Below are 16,769 nucleotides of genomic sequence, written 5' to 3'. Positions count from 1 at the left end.
TATGAATTATAAAAATAAACTACATACATTTATTCAAATGCACTATCAAAAAATAAAACTTATATAATATCAACTTAAACACTGAAGATCATAGAAAGCCAAAAGGTTATTATATTTAGTTTTATTGGCTTTATGTGTGGTACAGTGCAATTAATGAGGAAACAACCTATGTTAAAAAATACAGAGTCTACTACAAATATGAAGTAAATAGCTCATACAGAGCTACGCTGACACATACTAATAGACAGTGAAGCCCTACTGGTTTCTGAAATTATTACTGGCATAAATTTGGATGACAATATAGTATTAGTGTAAGCACATGCTAAACTAGATATTCTGAACAAGTACATACGCATTGGCAGGAAATTGCTAGATACAAAGCGGGTTAAAATCTCATAATTATTTCCAATAATACTAATGTGAATTGTATTCACACTAACTTGAGTTATACACCTGAATTTAAAGTCTCTCTCAGAAAATACACTGATACGGCATTAAACAAACATCACATTCTTCAGAAATACAAAATACTGTCTTACCTTTCTTTAGGCATGGAAATCTGAACAACTTAACCAGTCCAAAATCATCTCCAGTCACTAACACTGAGCTATTGTAGTTTCCATCCACAGAGTTGACGTCTGTAATGTTTGTATATTTTGGCCAAATACCATTTACTTCAGATCCTATCACACAGGTCCATGAGGCCCAATGAATTCCTTTGATCTCATCTTTGCTAGTTAGATGCTTCCCAGCTGAAGATACAGAAGTGAATATTCTGTTTAATCATTTGTTTTTCAGTAAATAGCATTTCCTTCAGTACATTTATCTGCATATTCTTCTCTGTATTAGTTTTTTTTAACATCAATAAATTACAAAGATTCTCCATTTTCTTTAAATGAGTATACTTAAAATTTGAATATTTGCTCAGTCAATCATTTTGTGGTACTTTGTGGTACTTGTGGTACTTTTCATTTACAGAGACTACTTTGCAGTTGACTAGATATACTCTGACTTCGTGATAAATTTGAGCACTATTTATATACGGAAATATTTTTAATATTTTGCATGTACTAGAAGAATGAGCACAACTGGGGAAATAAGTAGCCGATGAATATGTTCATTGTCTGTTTCATGAAGTAAGTAATGTTATTTTTAGTATCAATATTAATATAACAGCAACAAAGAACAGAAAGTGACCGTAGCATCATGCTGAAAAGCAAAGTACTGTGCAAGAAAAAGCATTATTACAAAAAAAAAAAATGAATAGTTGGAATTATCAATTTAGCAATTCTATAGAACAAGCAAAATTGAACATTTTCTTTAGATATATTAAAACATTTCAAGAGACGTCAACTAAAAAGAAACCAGAATCTCATTTTAAAATTTGACAGAACTGCTGTGAAATTTGAACAGGGTCAGGTTTAGATTCAGCATTTGACCCAAGCTTATTTAGGTAGGCCTTAGGAAATTTACAGGCACTATTGGAAGATAACTAATTTTAGCTTTTTGTTTCATTTTCATAACGGCTAAATATAGAAAGCACCTTTAACTTCAATTCTTGAATGACACAAAGCTATTAGAGATACACATCCCAGTCTAACCAGATTTTCTTGGTTAGACTACTCCAGGCTTTTTAATCCAAATGTTTATCAAACACAGTTGCAGATTCATTCTAAATATGCAATGGATTTACTTAATTTAATATGCCTGAGAGTTTATCTATGTGCTACTCATTAATGTCATCAGAAACACCATAATTTCTTAAAGTCCACAGAGAGAAAAGTAAAGGGAAGATGCAAGTTTGGAAACTTTAAGTGAATCCAACTTGATCTGAACTGTCCAAATTTAAATTATCACAGTAATGATAATGAAATAAGGCTTAAACAACACTTTGATTACTTTTGATGGCGATATTATTTCAAACCAGCGTCAATGGAAATTCAGATTTTGACTGAAACTGAGTATTTGCTAGGAGCCAGAAGATAGGAGCCTGTCAGCTAAATTTGTAATTAACCTCCAAATAAGTTTGGATAAGAAAAATATGATTTAGATTCCCTACACAAGAGGGTTGCCAAAGTAGGTCAGATGAGAACAAAATCTTACTCCTAAGGCTCTCTTCTGCTGACACTTTTATCTAAATATTAGAAAGCATTCTCAATTATGAATTATAAGAAATCATTTATCATACTGTTATAGATGAATTACAAATATTTTTACAGGACAATCACAGAATCATAAAATCATAGAAAGGTTTGGGTTGGAAGGGACCTTAAAGGTCATCTAATTCCAACCCGCTCACCCTCAGAAGTGACAAGTTGGATTGCAAGGAAATTGTACAGGGTATATATATATTACTACAGTTGAGGTCCCAAAAAAAAAAAAATATAGTGTGTAAGTACATTTGGTACTTTTTTTTTTTTTTTCTCCTGGTGATGTGAATATAAATCTTGCCCTACAATGCAGACAGTTTTTACTTAACCAAAACTGAAGGTGGGTATATACTGTGAATGCTGATTTTAAAAATGAACTACAGTATTTAAGTAAGTTCCAGTCAAGCAGCTCTGCTTGCAGATGTACTGTGTATGTCATATTTTTGTTGTTCTCTTCAAACCAACACTGAAGTTTGTTTGTTCATACCACATGCATACTTGTAAACTTACAAGGCATCTTGTAGAACAGTCTGTCTCCTGCACCATCGTTGGTTTGCAAGAATTTACTATCCACAGACCAGTCAATGTGAGTAATAAAACTAGAAGATTTGTTGCATTCTCCTATTTTTTTGTATCGCTGAGCAACCGCATAGATATCCACTGGACCATCGTTTGAACCCACAGCAAGGTAAGAGCCATCTGGTGAAAATTTCATTTCATGGATTACTTCTTTTCGGTCTTTAATATGTACTACCTCTGTCATGTCTCTGCAAGAACCAATTGTGAAAATATGAACTGTAAACTAGTGGAAGTACAACCCACAAATATTTAAGACAAATATGAAGACATGCACTGAATACCTTGTACAACAAGAAACAGTTTTCACAAAGCAATCCTTTTTTTTTCAGAAGCTCCTATTGGTTTCATTGGCTATAAGAATGTTTTAAAAACAAAAAATAGAAACAACTTTACCCATCAATGATACTCTTCATTCTACTCACCTAATGCTAGCTGTAAAACAGTTAGCTGTCTAGTCTAAACTAGACCAGACTTAATTTTTTTTACATTGTAAATGAAAAAAGAGTTCCACCTTAAGAGTGATTACTGCACCTCACAAGACCATATTTGAATGGCCTGTGGGAGATACCCGTTTCTCTACACTGTCTCTTTTGGGGAGGCAGACAAACAGTTTATAGTTATGGCAAAAAAATAGGATGGTAAAGTTAGATATGACTACTCCCCCATACTATGACCAGTTAGCTACATCTTTTGGGGATCCAGCAGCCCTCTCTGTCTGCAATAGAAAAAAATAAAAATTAAAAAAATTGTAAGTTCTGCCTTATTACTAAAAACTGGCAACCTAACTATTCCATGGTGGTAAATATTGCTACTGAGAAGGGCAGTGAGATCTTTATATTATTCCATAGATTTAGATCTTTCATGGCCAAGGACTCGGAAGAAGGAGATCAGAAAGATTCATTCACTGAGCCCATACAATTAAAAAAAAAAAAAAAATAGAAGCCAACAAAACACGCCATAGTCCAGTCTTCCTGCATCACGGGCTGCTGATTTGTTACCCTGTCAGAAGATCTGTCATGGAAAAGTAACAGATGGTGAAGCAATTGCATTCAGGGCCTTACACAAGTGTGTTGCCACTCTTTCAGGAATAATGCTGGGTTTATCATTATCGGTCTCCACCAGCTGAATCATGAATAACCTTAGGTATCAGACAAATTAGCAAAGACAAGATTACTGTGAGACAAAGATTAACTGCTTTAGAAAACAACCGGTCTTTGAAAAGGATTTTAAATTAATGTGAACAGATCACTTAAGATTTATGAAAGTCAGTATTACAGCAGTTTTCACAGATCTTCCATCGATAACATGCTTTTCCCTCCTATCAGCTACAAGTTCAAAGCATTTTAAATATACATGCATGCTTACTAAATAGGCAACAATGTTAAAGAAGTGGTAAACTCTTCCAAGTATCAATTAAAATAGCTTGTTTGGAAGTCATACTATTTTTGCTGGTTATTTCACTCCATGGCCAGTTTATGCTTTACCTGCCTTCTTTTGTCTTTCATAATATCATCTCAGACAGAAAATGCCCACTGGGTAAGATGTACCATGTCTTGTAATCTAATAAAAAATGTGGAATTTCTGTATATTTAGCATATGCTTAAAAATGTTTTTTAATCACTGATTATTTTGGTACTAGCTATTCTTGTTTGTGGCAGAAAACTTATCAAGGAGATGCTTCTCAAAACTGTGTTAACTCTGTTATGCACATTTTTTCACAAAATATTTGTGTAATTCCAGAATAAATTAAAAAAAAAAAGCCAAACTTGAAAGTCTTAAATTGTATCAACCTCATTACTGTGAGCTAATTTTTTGACTTGAATAAAGCATAGGTTTGTTCCTCACTGTCAAACTATCACCTTTTAAAACATCAAGTAATATTATGGAAGCATATCCTCAAATTTTACTTTTTTAATGAAATACACAATGATATTACTTTATTTTTAAAAGGAAAAAAAATTATAATAGGGACTTAAGTTGCTTGGGGGGGAAAAAAAAACCACCTCACATAAGAAGCCAGTACCAAATTCTCTCATCTTACCTTACTCTAAGAACAATAAAGGAGCCATCTTTCATTCCAAGTGCTAACTGTGATCCATCAGGACTGAAAGAAACACTCCGCACTGCTTCCTCCATATTACAACGAGCTATCAAGGCATGGTCAGCAAGACTCCATAATCTGCATCAAAAGAAATTGAAAACAGTAGCATTTTTCCTGACTGCACAATAGTTCAATATTATCAAGAGTAAAAATTACAAGTCTAACCCAATTGTAAGGGCCCATTTGTATGTACACCTTATATTAAGATTTTAGAATGCATTAACTTCCTTTCCAACCACAGAATGACGATATTTGCACTGACTTGAGCCAACGCTTTCATATACGTAGTTTTTAAAAGTTCCAAACTGCTTATCAATCTAGAAGAGAAAAATAGTATACAGTGACTGCCTGATTCAATATATGGAGACAGAATTTTCCGACAGTGGCAATAAACCTCTTGGTAAATAACATCAAATGACATCCCAGGTTTAAATTTCTTCCAAAATAAAGGAGTCTTTACTACTCCCAGTCCTAGCACGGATGGCAGCTCAGACTGGAACACATATCTGTGACAGCAAAAAGCAGGCAGGGTGAAGAAAGTCGTTCAAACTAAACTACTAGCATTCTGTACAATTTCCAGACTCATTAGCTAATAGAATTCCCCTAGATGAGTAACAAAAGAATGCAATTTTCTGTAGACAGATAGGGTCCATGCAGACGAGGGTGAAATTTTCAGCGGAAGTGAAAGTAATACTCAAAGAAAGTAAACATTCCAATCACAGGGAAAATTTTCTTGTTATAACCTTTAATAAACTAGTATACAATACTGCATGCTGATTTGGTCATTTACAACATTTTAAATAAAATGAATCAATAAATATGTCATAAGATGGGGAAAAACAAACACTGTACCTATATTTTAAGAAGGAACGAAGGGAGTTTCCCAGATCACTACAAGCTGGTTAATCAGATCTCAGTATGCAAGATTTAGAAAAAAAATAGCGAAAAGAATAATTAAACATATGGAAGAAAATGCATAAAAGACCTCTTGGGGTAGAAAAATTAAGTCAGCAATACCCAACTATCTTTATTTTGAGGAAAGTGTCAAAGATCTAATGTATTTGTTAGAGATTTATAAAATATTAAGTAAAATATTATAACACTAGTGATGTAGTTATTGGCTAAACTTGAGAAAACATTAACTTATATGGGAACTGTAACATGATATTGGATAAAGTTTTATGCAAGCTTTACAGAAAGAAACAATTAGGCTGGATGGAAGATACTGCCGAGATTTCTACAAGCTTTGGAATAGTACATTTAATATTTTTGCTAAAAACACCAGCACAAAAGATGAGAATGCTAATGAAATTTACTACGGACAGCAAGCTGGGAGGCTCTGTGAACCCAGAGGTGGATTTATCAAATTGGAAGAAACAGAGGATTCTTGATGATGAAACAAACAGACATGGAATGAAATTTAACTGAAGCCCATATTCTCAGAGTCTCGTATCTAAAATTGTGCTGTAAGCTTGAAACATAAGTGGAACCAGCAAAAAGAAGTAAGATCCCACACTGTTTTTTCAATTATAGAATGACTATGATCCATGGGTGAGTTGCAGACAGGAAAAAGGAAATCTGATCCTAAAATGTATCCTGGGTGCTATTACAGGAGGTACACAAAAACATTATCACACAACATATAGTGACCTCATCCAGCATGTTCTTTACAGAGTCTCCCAAGAAACTTGAATAAAAACAGGAACAGATGCAGTGAAGGATTATTAGGATGATTAAGAGAATGAAGATTGTATCACATTAAAGAGGACCAAAAGAGTTAACTTTTATACCTTAGTGAAACAAAGGCTGGGAAGGGATAGTATTGCTTCCAAAAATACAGCAGTAGAATAAACATCAAAGAAGGAGAAAAAGTTATGTTGAAGGACCATGCTGGCACTAGAACAAATAGGATAAACAGAACATGAATATACCCTTAAAATGAGAAGGAAATTTCTGACCACACCAGCAGTAACATTTAGATGCATCCTTGAAGTAAGAGTAACAGGAGAAAAAAAAATAAAGACAGAGTTTGATAAATTTAGTAAAAGGATTATAGTATTTGACGGCCTGTATTGAAAAAGGACAGCACCCTGTGATCTCAGCATTTCTTTTTTTCTTTTCAATCAAAAACCCTTTGGAACTTGTCAGGTTAATGTTATTAGGGTCAGCCTGGTTTCCTCTTAGTCTGAGAGAATTCAAGGACGAGAAAGAATTTGAAAAGATGTCTTGGCATGTACAATGCCGAGTGTGGCACTGGCATGTACAGTTTCCTGGTGAAAAATTTTCGTGGGATGCTAGGACTGTTTTCAAAGACAAAACAGAAGTAAGGATCAGATGCAAGATTCCTAAGAGCTATGCTAGAAGTCCTAGAACCAGAAAGTATTTCGAAAGATTTCAAAAAGAAAGACCAGGATAGTTGGCCTCCAAAATTGTTGCTTCTAAGTGGATCACTTTGCTCAAAATGTTAGGAGCATAACTGCAATTAAAAAAAAAATAATAATAATACAAAAACATCTTTTTTACTTTCTTGAATTAACGAAAACTTATCATTTTTTAACAAATAAGTAAAAAATAAATAATTTTGCACATGTGCAGGCATTTGTATGCACAACTGAAAATGAAAAGCCTGGCTTTGTTTATGAAAATAAGAAAGGTATTTTTGCTGGCAAAATGCTTCTGTACATTGTTCACGTTGTTTTGGAAAGAGCTAGATAAACAAACTACTTCTGTTTACAAGTGCCTCTGTTTTCAAATATGGCAAAGATGTGTTTTTAACATTCTTTAGAATGTTTCCAATGTGTTTGTTTAAATGACTGAGTTTTAGATGCCAAAACAGGCTCATGAAACATGATTTTATTAGTAAATTTTCCAGTCTTTTCTGTCATACAGCTGACATATGAGTTTATTTTTTGGTGCACATACTGATTACAGCCTCTCAGGAGGTTTAATAGCAACCACTTCATATGCAGGAACAGCCAGAGCTGATGGCAGAAGCTTAACTGCTGGTTTGTTTCATTCACTGGCAGAACAACACTGCGTTAAAAACAAACAAACAAACAAAGAAAACCACAAATATTTAGATTGATTTGTATAAAAATAGGATTCTGTATCAATCTTCTCACAAATCTAGGAGTAGAGAAAGAGATCATTCAAGAAAGACAGGCAGCATAGCTGAGATGTTCTGCCAGAACAGCAGCTATTTGTGGTCCTGCAGCTAGATGTTACGCTGCTATGCTGCAAAAAGACAGGTATGAATTCCATTGAACAAATATAGTAAGTAATTCTGTATGCCTCCACTGGTGTTCAGATGACAATGAAATCTCTTCCCTATTCCTGTTGTAAGAGACAGGAAGCAAGCAGCATTCCTCATTGATACGGCTTTGAAATTTAAAATGGAGGAATCCTATATTCAGTTAGTCTTCTCTCAGCTGTGCTAGGGAAAATCTAGAGAAATTCCCCTTAATGCTTCTGAGGTCCTTTTCATTTAAACATGTCATTTTGACATGAGAATGTAATCTGGCCTACTGAATAATTTTATTTGCAAAACAATTTACGTTATACTATAGCCATTCTTCTCAAAAGAATGTGGTAATCAAATACTAAGAAAAGTTATGTAATAAAGTAAATGGCAATATAGAAACATTCCTGTCAATGCAAAATCATTACTAAAATTCATCTCATAACGTTAGGGATGCATCAAGTTTCTAGGCAAACAAATTCAAGATGCTTCATTTCCCTACTGCAATTTTCTCTGGTTTGGGACTGATATTCCCTTCCATTGTGGAAAATCCTTTTACTAACAGAATTATCTTTCGGATTATAAACTATTAATCTATTTCCTTGCATTCGTTGCTAAGACCACACAATTGGTCTAAGGCTGCAGCCCAAAAACATTAATGAAAAAACAATACAGGAAAATCCGTTTGTGTACATTTCATGTTACTGAAAACGAACAAGCATTTATGTATTTCTGTGGAATTCCTCACATGAAGCACTTGCATATAAAAAAATAGCACTGCCTGAACTAGAATTCAAATCCTACATTCCCTAGTGCCTAACCAGCCAAATGAGGGTATGTTGGAACGCAGCAAAACATTAATGTTAATAAATGCACATTTTATAGAATGGCGATGTTCAAAGGCATCAGTAACACAATAAGAACTAGAACAACAATAATAAACATAAGAGCACAACTAAGTAAGGCTTTATGTGCACAAAGAACATGCTTTTGTAGAAGGGTACAAGTTTGTTCAACACACACTGAGTCAGCGGTACGTTATCCAGCTACAAACCAGAACGGTATTAACACGCTATACCAAAGTCTTAGTTGGCATAGTTTATTAGCTTCAGGCCAGTACTACTCTAATCCCAGCATTGCAGCTCTTGTTTCAGAATGGGCGTGCATCCCACTAGAATGAAGGCAGTGTGAATTTGTGCCTGCCTGTAAAACTGTGAAGAAGAAAAAACAAACAAACAAACAAAAAAAAAAACACAGAGGAGACCATCCCTGCATTTTTATGAACTGAAAGACATAATACTAATATATAGAAAACATGGGGATTACATGACTGTAGAGACTAATTGGAGTTTTGTTAGTTTCATATTTGAGGGTTTAATTATAGTTAGAATGAGATGAGGAATGGCAAGAGTAGAAAACCAGTAAAAGTACAAAGGGAGAAAGGAAAAGTGAAACTCTAACTGACAGAGGCATTAGAAATTAGGACAGGAGGAACCCTAGGACAGTAGGAAAACCAGAGCTTAGAAAAACAAGCTGTCATGAACCCCAATGTATGCACTCTGCATACAGAGGGCAACAGAGAACACCATTTCAGGAAAAGTCTCAGGAAACTGCCATAACAAAGCCAGGATTCCCAGAAGTCTCTCCTGCACCCATGTGTACCTCTCCCAGTCATGAAAAAGAAAGCTGAGAAAAAGTTTTGCTGAATCTCTTTAATCCCAGGTAAGTAATTATTCACAGTGGGCATTGTCCATGTCCAATTGAGACAACATAGAACAGCTGTGTGGGTATAGAATTTGTGTTCAGTACAGCAAACATCTTAGCTTAACTCCAAACATTAATCTAAACATTACTGTAATATCTTAACAAGCATAAAAAAAAATATTTTTTTTCATCAGCTTCTCAATTGGTCAAATTTTAACTGGGAGAGGAAAAGAAACATCTGAAAGACCTTTTTCATTAGGATAAACCATTGCATTTTCATTAACCTCATTTTCTGGGATTTTAATTTAATTGGGTTTAGATTAAATGTTCTAAAATGGCTGAGTCAGACACCTGCTGTGCCAAAATTCAGTCAGTTATTTAGGCTTTAGGTTTATCGCATGGTATTACCTAATGAAAAGTATGAGGTGGCTGTTGTATTTTGATATTTAAACCTGCTGTTCAGAACAATAATGAGCACTGAAAGAAAAGTACTCCAGCACGTGTTAAACCTATTTGAACACAAATTCTGATTACTTTTACATGATGTGTGGAGCCCAAACAGAGAAGAGGTTGAAGACAAGAAGTTGCTAAGAAAAACATGGAGAAAAATGTTGTCTTAATAGGGTCTTAACATGAGGCCAAAAAAGAAATAACTTACAAATATGTCAAACTGATATTGGTTAAAAACAATCTGTACATGATTAAACACATAAAAAAAAAAAAATGAACACAGATGTAGCCTTACCGTACAGATCGATCATCACTGCCTGTGACTGCTAAAGGCTTCTTTGGATGGACTGCCAAGGCCCAGAGCTCTCCCTCACAATGTCCCTGCATAATCAGCATGGGTTTATCTCTCTCTCTTACTAACACCTCAAATATTTCACTGTCCTGTGTCCCTGCTAAAAGTCTGTCTGCTTTCCAACAGACACTTCGGATGGACAAACCTGACAGGGGACAAAAAAATGTTATATTAATGGCAATGACAAGACAAAGTGATAATACAGTGAAAATCACTATGACTTTAAGAGTTAATTTATAACAAACATCATGTTTTAAAACTATGTCATATCACAGTTGATTAAATCACAAAACAGGTCTGTTAAATTATCTCCATTTGACAGAAAAAGACAAAGTTCAATCCTGGGAAAATGCTGCTTCTAATATTCCTGCTGCCAGTTTGACAAGGAATTAAGCTTTTCTGCTTTGCTTACACCTAGGGAATTTACTTTAAAAATAATAACAATTTGATATGATTGAAAGATGTAAATTTTCAATTAGGCAAGATTCATGTGTCAAATACTGAATCACAGAATAACCCGAGTTGGAAGGGACCCATAAGGATTATTGAGTCCAACTCCCGGCACTGCACAGGTCTACCCAAAAGTATAGACCATGTGACCAAGTGCACAGTCCAAACGCTTCTTAAATTCCGACAGGCCTGGTGCAGTGACTGCTTCCCCAGGGCGCCTGTTCCAGTGTGCGACCACCCTCTCAGTGAAGAACCTCTTCCTGATGTCTAGCTTAAACTTCCCCTGCCTCAGCTTGACACCATCCCCATGGGTCCTATCGCTGGTGACTAAGGAGAATAGATCTGCACCTGCCCCTCCACTGCCTCTGGTGAGGAAGCTGTAGACCGTGATGAGGTCTCCCCTCAGCCTCTTTTCCAGGCTCAACAGGCCAAGTGACCTCAGCCGCTCCTCACGTCTTTCCCTCTAGTCCCTTCACCATCTTCATTGCCCTCCTCTGGACACTCTCCAACAGTTTAATGTCCTTCTTGTACTGTGGTGCCCAGTACTCAAGGTGAGGCCGCACCAGCGCAGAGCAGAGTGGGACAGACCCTTCCCTCAACCCACTAGCGATGCCGTGCTTGATGCACCCCAGGATCCGGCTGGCCTTCCTGGCTGCCAGGGCACACTGCTGGCTCATATTCAGCTTGCTGTCAACCACAACCCCCAGATCCCTCTTTGCGGGGCTGCCCTCGAGCGTCTTGTCTCCCAGTCTGTATGTATAGCCAGGGTTGCCCCATCCCAGGTGCAGCAACTGGCACATGCTCTTGTTCTCTCCCTTTTTTCAGCATTTAAATTTTTCCATATTTAAATAAATAAAATGGTGATCAAACTTTTAACGGCAAGTTTGAATATAATTGTTTATGCCCGAGTTATCAAACTTCTCTGCTTTTATCCAAACTGATTATTACAAAAAAAATAAAAAACAGAACCTTGCTTTGCATACCTTTTAGAGAGCTTCATCTTATTCCATGGATCTGATCATAACTTTGCAGCTAGAATTTTACTAACTACAATCTTAACAGGTTGAGCAATGAATTACAGCACTGAGTACCCCAACATATGTGACTGTGTTTGAAAACTAGTGTTTTGTATTCTAAAACATCTTTTAAAGTAGGGAAGTCTGCTAGCAAATATTTATGAAGAACACTCAAAAAGTAGAACAGCTCTAAGACTGAATTTGGTTTAGTTACCCTTCGCTGAGAAAGAATGCTTCAAGCCAGAACATTAATGAATTGATAGCATTCTTTGGCTGACTGCCTCCAGGGTTTGTATCTTCTATTTCAATAGATGAAAATTTCTAAGTTTGGATAATGGGTCGAGATGCTGTGAAGTGTGAATGAATAAAAAAAAAAAAAACAAAAAAAAAACATTTGTCATGTAATCAAGGTCAAACACATCACAATTTTATCATGTTTGGAATTGAATATTCAATGCAATTAACTTCTAGTCACATAAATAAAATTTCCTGTAAGCATTTTGTATCATCTCTTGAGAAGGGCAAGATAATCTTCATTTATTGTCTTGTCCAGTTCCAGTACCTTTTAATTTTAACAGATCTATTCTGTGACCCAGCTAAATTTCAATGGAATTTTTGACTCGAGTTTTCTTTATAAACACTAAAGGCCATACAAGCAATGAAGCTTCGGATGCTAAGTACAAAATTGATATTGTTAAGAGTTAGACTATTAATGACAACTTTTGATGTGGGAGAGTTTTTTTCTGTGATGTGGTGCACATAAGGAAAGATTACACACTATAAGAATTTTTACTAATATTCATGTGTATTTAAATAGAAATGGCAAGTCTATGATCTGATTTTTACTGGTGATGCATCTTATTTTAAAAGCATTTAGTACTCCTCTGTACAGGATGACCAATGAATGAGTGTATGCCAAAAAAAATATTCCTGCTACCCTAGAAAGGAGTTTTAAGTTTGAATGTTGATGTCTTTGTAAAATGCTTTGGAAAAAATGTAATTGAAATGGAGGAACAGAAGGTCATGGGTAAGCAACTAAGGCAACCACCACTGCTTCCAGTTACCTATATGCTTAAACTACTGGATGACATACTGGACAGACACAACTGAAACAGCAGGCAGGAGCTGTATCACACAGAAAGAACACAAGAGAGAAGAAAGGCCAGAACAAGAACAAGGTGACAGGGATATAAGCACATGCTTGGATTTTAGGATTTTATGACCAGCAGTCATCCCCAATGTCCTTTTATTTATTTATTTATTTGTAAATATAGTTGTAGTGATACAGCAGTCACAACATTTCACGGATAGTCTAAATGATAATGCTTATGACCACACCATCTTTGATTAAGCTCTGGTAAAATTTTGCACACTTGCTTATTGCTTACATCAGTTTCTTGCCATTAATGCAGACAATGTTTTGACAGACAAATATAAAACCTGAAGGATTTAAGTGCTTTCAAGCCAAGATTTGGACAATGTTTTAGTTTTTAGAAATCAGTTAATTTATTTATTTTTAATTTATCGTTTACATAAAATACGCATTAAATAGCAACATAATTCACTTTCTAGAAATGACTATTTTTACTACTTTTGCCATGCAATAAGATAGCAAAATTCTTTATTGACTGTCACTCAGACATACAACTGCTGTTACAATGTCTGGTTCTGCTTAGCTACTCCCATATAAGAATTCTATTTATTTTAACATTTAGCAGACAGCAAAAATAAAAGCATAAAGTTAGAATCACCGAACAGCACATCTAATGGGAATTTTCCCTCACTAAGCCCTTTCTTGATTGAACTTAATCAAGTCCCAGATCTCTTTTTAGGCAAGCTGTAGAAGGATAGCTAGGTGCTTTCTGCAGACAGACAATGACCTTTATGAATAATTACAGTTCTGTAATGTAAGATATTATTTAGTAGTTAAAATTTTCCATATAAGTTTTGTTAACTACAGTCAATTAAAAGTAACTGAAGTCAGATAAAGTCTGTCATGCCCTAAGTGTGGACACATCCCAGGTAGCAGTAAGACCAAAAGCTTGCTTCTACTCTGGTTTCATGAATGTATGTAATAACATTCATGCCCAGCATCACTTCATAAGGAGCAAAGGAAGATGACCATGCACGTTTTGTGCGTCAGCACTGCTTTCTTTGTGTAGCCCTTCATATAAGTTATTCTGACTTTTATTAGGAACAGACAACCTGCAAGAGTGCTATTAGCCTGAATGATCTTCCTAACTCACAGTGCAGGCAGGCTTATTTCTCCACCATTTTTATAAGGTATTTCTAAGTTGATTAAAAACTGATGTAAATTATAATAGGGTACTGCAAATGTTTTCTAGGAATTAATATTAAACATTATGGTTCTGTCTGCAAAAACCTACATGAAGCCAGAATTATACAGCAAATGGACTACTGGCTGGGTGTTCTTGACACATTTTTTAAAAGACAAATTTTGCAAGTTTACACTACACGTAGGCAAATTGGCAGAGCAGTGTTCATCCAAGGCTGCTGGCGGTTTGCTTGTTGGATGAGCATAGATATTGCAAACTTACAGATTTCACAAGAATTAGAGTCATCAACTGATCTGGCTTAAGTAAATTGAAAAAATAAATGTAACAAGCTTGTTACTAGATCATAGGCCAAAATACATAATTGAGAAATAAAATGTTATCCTCCTTAGCTGCCTCCTGACTATTCTGATGGTAATTATAACATGAAGATTGTTGGAAAATTTAAGTTAAGAAGCAGGGGAAATAAACCATTAGAAAGCTGGCTGCCAAAACTAATGTAAAGCCTACTGCAGGCGAGCAAAAAAGACTGCTGCATTCTCAATTCAAATGGATGTGTACAATTCCCAGAAGAACGAGTTCTTGATAAAGCATGCATTGTAACTTATGAAGATTGTAAGTACTCTTAAAATCTTAATCACAAAATAAAGAGATGATTCGTAGGAAGCATGATTAGTTTCAACAAACATGATGGTCAAGAATTTAATGGTATATTTAGTGGAGACATTACTAAGTGCTACCATTCCAAATGAATCTAAATGATGTGCTTAGATGCTCAGCATCTGTTAACATTAGGTTCCAAATATCTCAGTTAAATGAATTACAATTAATAAATTACAGTTTGGCTAACAATTCAGCTGCCTGTGATTAATCAGTTTTTATTTGTTTTCTCATATTTCCATCGTTGGGAGCAACAAAGATAAGCATCCTTCTATTTATATGATGAAATACAGAAAACTTCATGCTACATCACTGACAGAATAAAAAAGGAACACAGATCTTAAAAGTAAATACAGTCATTAAGCAAGGAATCAGCAGTATGCAGAGACATTTATGCTTGAAATTAAATTGTGTCATAACCCATTAACTAGATGTGCGAAAAAAAAAGTAATAGCTCCTTACCTTTGTATCCTTGTTCAGTTTCCCTGAGATCAATTTTAGTAATTGGTTTGAAATCAGTGTCCCATAACCGAATGCAACCATCTCTCCCTCCAGTCGCAAAACCTTCCTCACAAGCATACATACTAAAAATTCCAGCCTGTTAACCAATAGTATAACAAGTTTCAAAGTTCTGTACAGTCAATTTAAACACATTAAGCAAATGTTTTTGAATAGATTCTTGTTAAAGGCTAGGAACTGCTAGGCAGCGAAATGTTGTCCCATCCACATAAAGCAAACCAGCAAACACAAGGGGACACTTTTATTTCAATTTCTCTCATTCATAGTGATTTATGTACAAATTTGCATATAGATAATAGTGATATAGACCACTTGCAGAACTTTAAATTTGGCTTAGTTAATATTACGATGGGAATTATTAAATGAATAACATGGAACACTTAAAATAACTAGTTACCCTGAATAAACAAAACAAGCAAACAAGCGATACAAATATTCTTACAGGTGCAGAGATGACTGAGACATTCGTTCATGAATTCAGTTCAGACGTCATTTGGAATCTGACAGGAACCGAAATATTGTCAATTCATTCTCACGTTTACTCCCAGTTGAAGCTTTTATGAAGAATAGTCTTGAATGTTTGGAATTTTAGTGGTAAAATTATATTTAAAATAAGACCATTTACTTACGTGAACTGATCATACCTGTAGCTATTCAATATGTGAAACTTTAGCTTTAGAAACTTTAGGATTAATAATAATACTTCAGAAACTTTAGACTTAGAAACTTTAGTCTGCTTGGTTAAATCCGTGCTAAAAATATAAGTTCCGTCATTATCAGTTCAGCAGCTAGCACCTGCTGACAATATGTAAATAAAGTAAAAAAATTACAGATAAGTTCTTAACTGATGAACTGTCTTAAACATTCTTCTGACCTGAAGCAGAATAAGATCTTTGAAGATAAGCCTTCATGAAGTTTTCAAGTCAATGAACAGGTAATTTCAGAAATTGATGTTAAAACAAACAACTTACACTATGCGCTCCTTGAATCGTGCGAACTAAGTTTAGCCCTTTCCAAACATAGATGTCTCCATTTAAAGCACCAGAGTACGTGATATCTTCTTTTGCACATGCTAAGCAAAGGATAGTTTGCAGATCCCCTGTTTTACCAAATATTCCTCTTTTTGCTGTCAGTGCATTTCCACACAGTGTCCAAAACTGAAATGTAAATGGCATATTAGGAAAAATTTGAGCAGATTTTTTTTCATATTAATGTGCAGATCTCACAGCTGTACATCCTTACAGACACTTAAATGA

The 16,769-nt window shown here is 35.1% G+C and overlaps 1 protein-coding gene across 2 annotated transcripts in view; it reads right to left on the bottom strand.

Moving 5' to 3' along the window:
- EML6 (EMAP like 6) overlaps window positions 1-16,769 on the bottom strand; it is a gene marked incomplete at both ends in the record, with an annotated part of 130,181 nt that overhangs the window by 60,082 nt on the left and 53,330 nt on the right. For both annotated transcript variants that reach the window (XM_084283939.1, XM_084283940.1), the window contains 6 exons: window positions 540-752; window positions 2,661-2,917; window positions 4,771-4,908; window positions 10,518-10,719; window positions 15,457-15,592; window positions 16,485-16,670. In XM_084283939.1, the coding sequence (XP_084140065.1) occupies window positions 540-752; window positions 2,661-2,917; window positions 4,771-4,908; window positions 10,518-10,719; window positions 15,457-15,592; window positions 16,485-16,670 (1,132 nt within the window). The remainder of the gene's footprint in view (window positions 1-539; window positions 753-2,660; window positions 2,918-4,770; window positions 4,909-10,517; window positions 10,720-15,456; window positions 15,593-16,484; window positions 16,671-16,769) is intronic.

This window comes from Netta rufina, assembly GCF_964035555.1.
Source record: "Netta rufina genome assembly, chromosome: 3".
Taxonomy (NCBI): Eukaryota; Metazoa; Chordata; class Aves; order Anseriformes; family Anatidae; genus Netta; species Netta rufina.
Note: the sequence above shows the minus strand (reverse complement) of the source record. Positions and strands in the feature narration are given on the sequence as shown.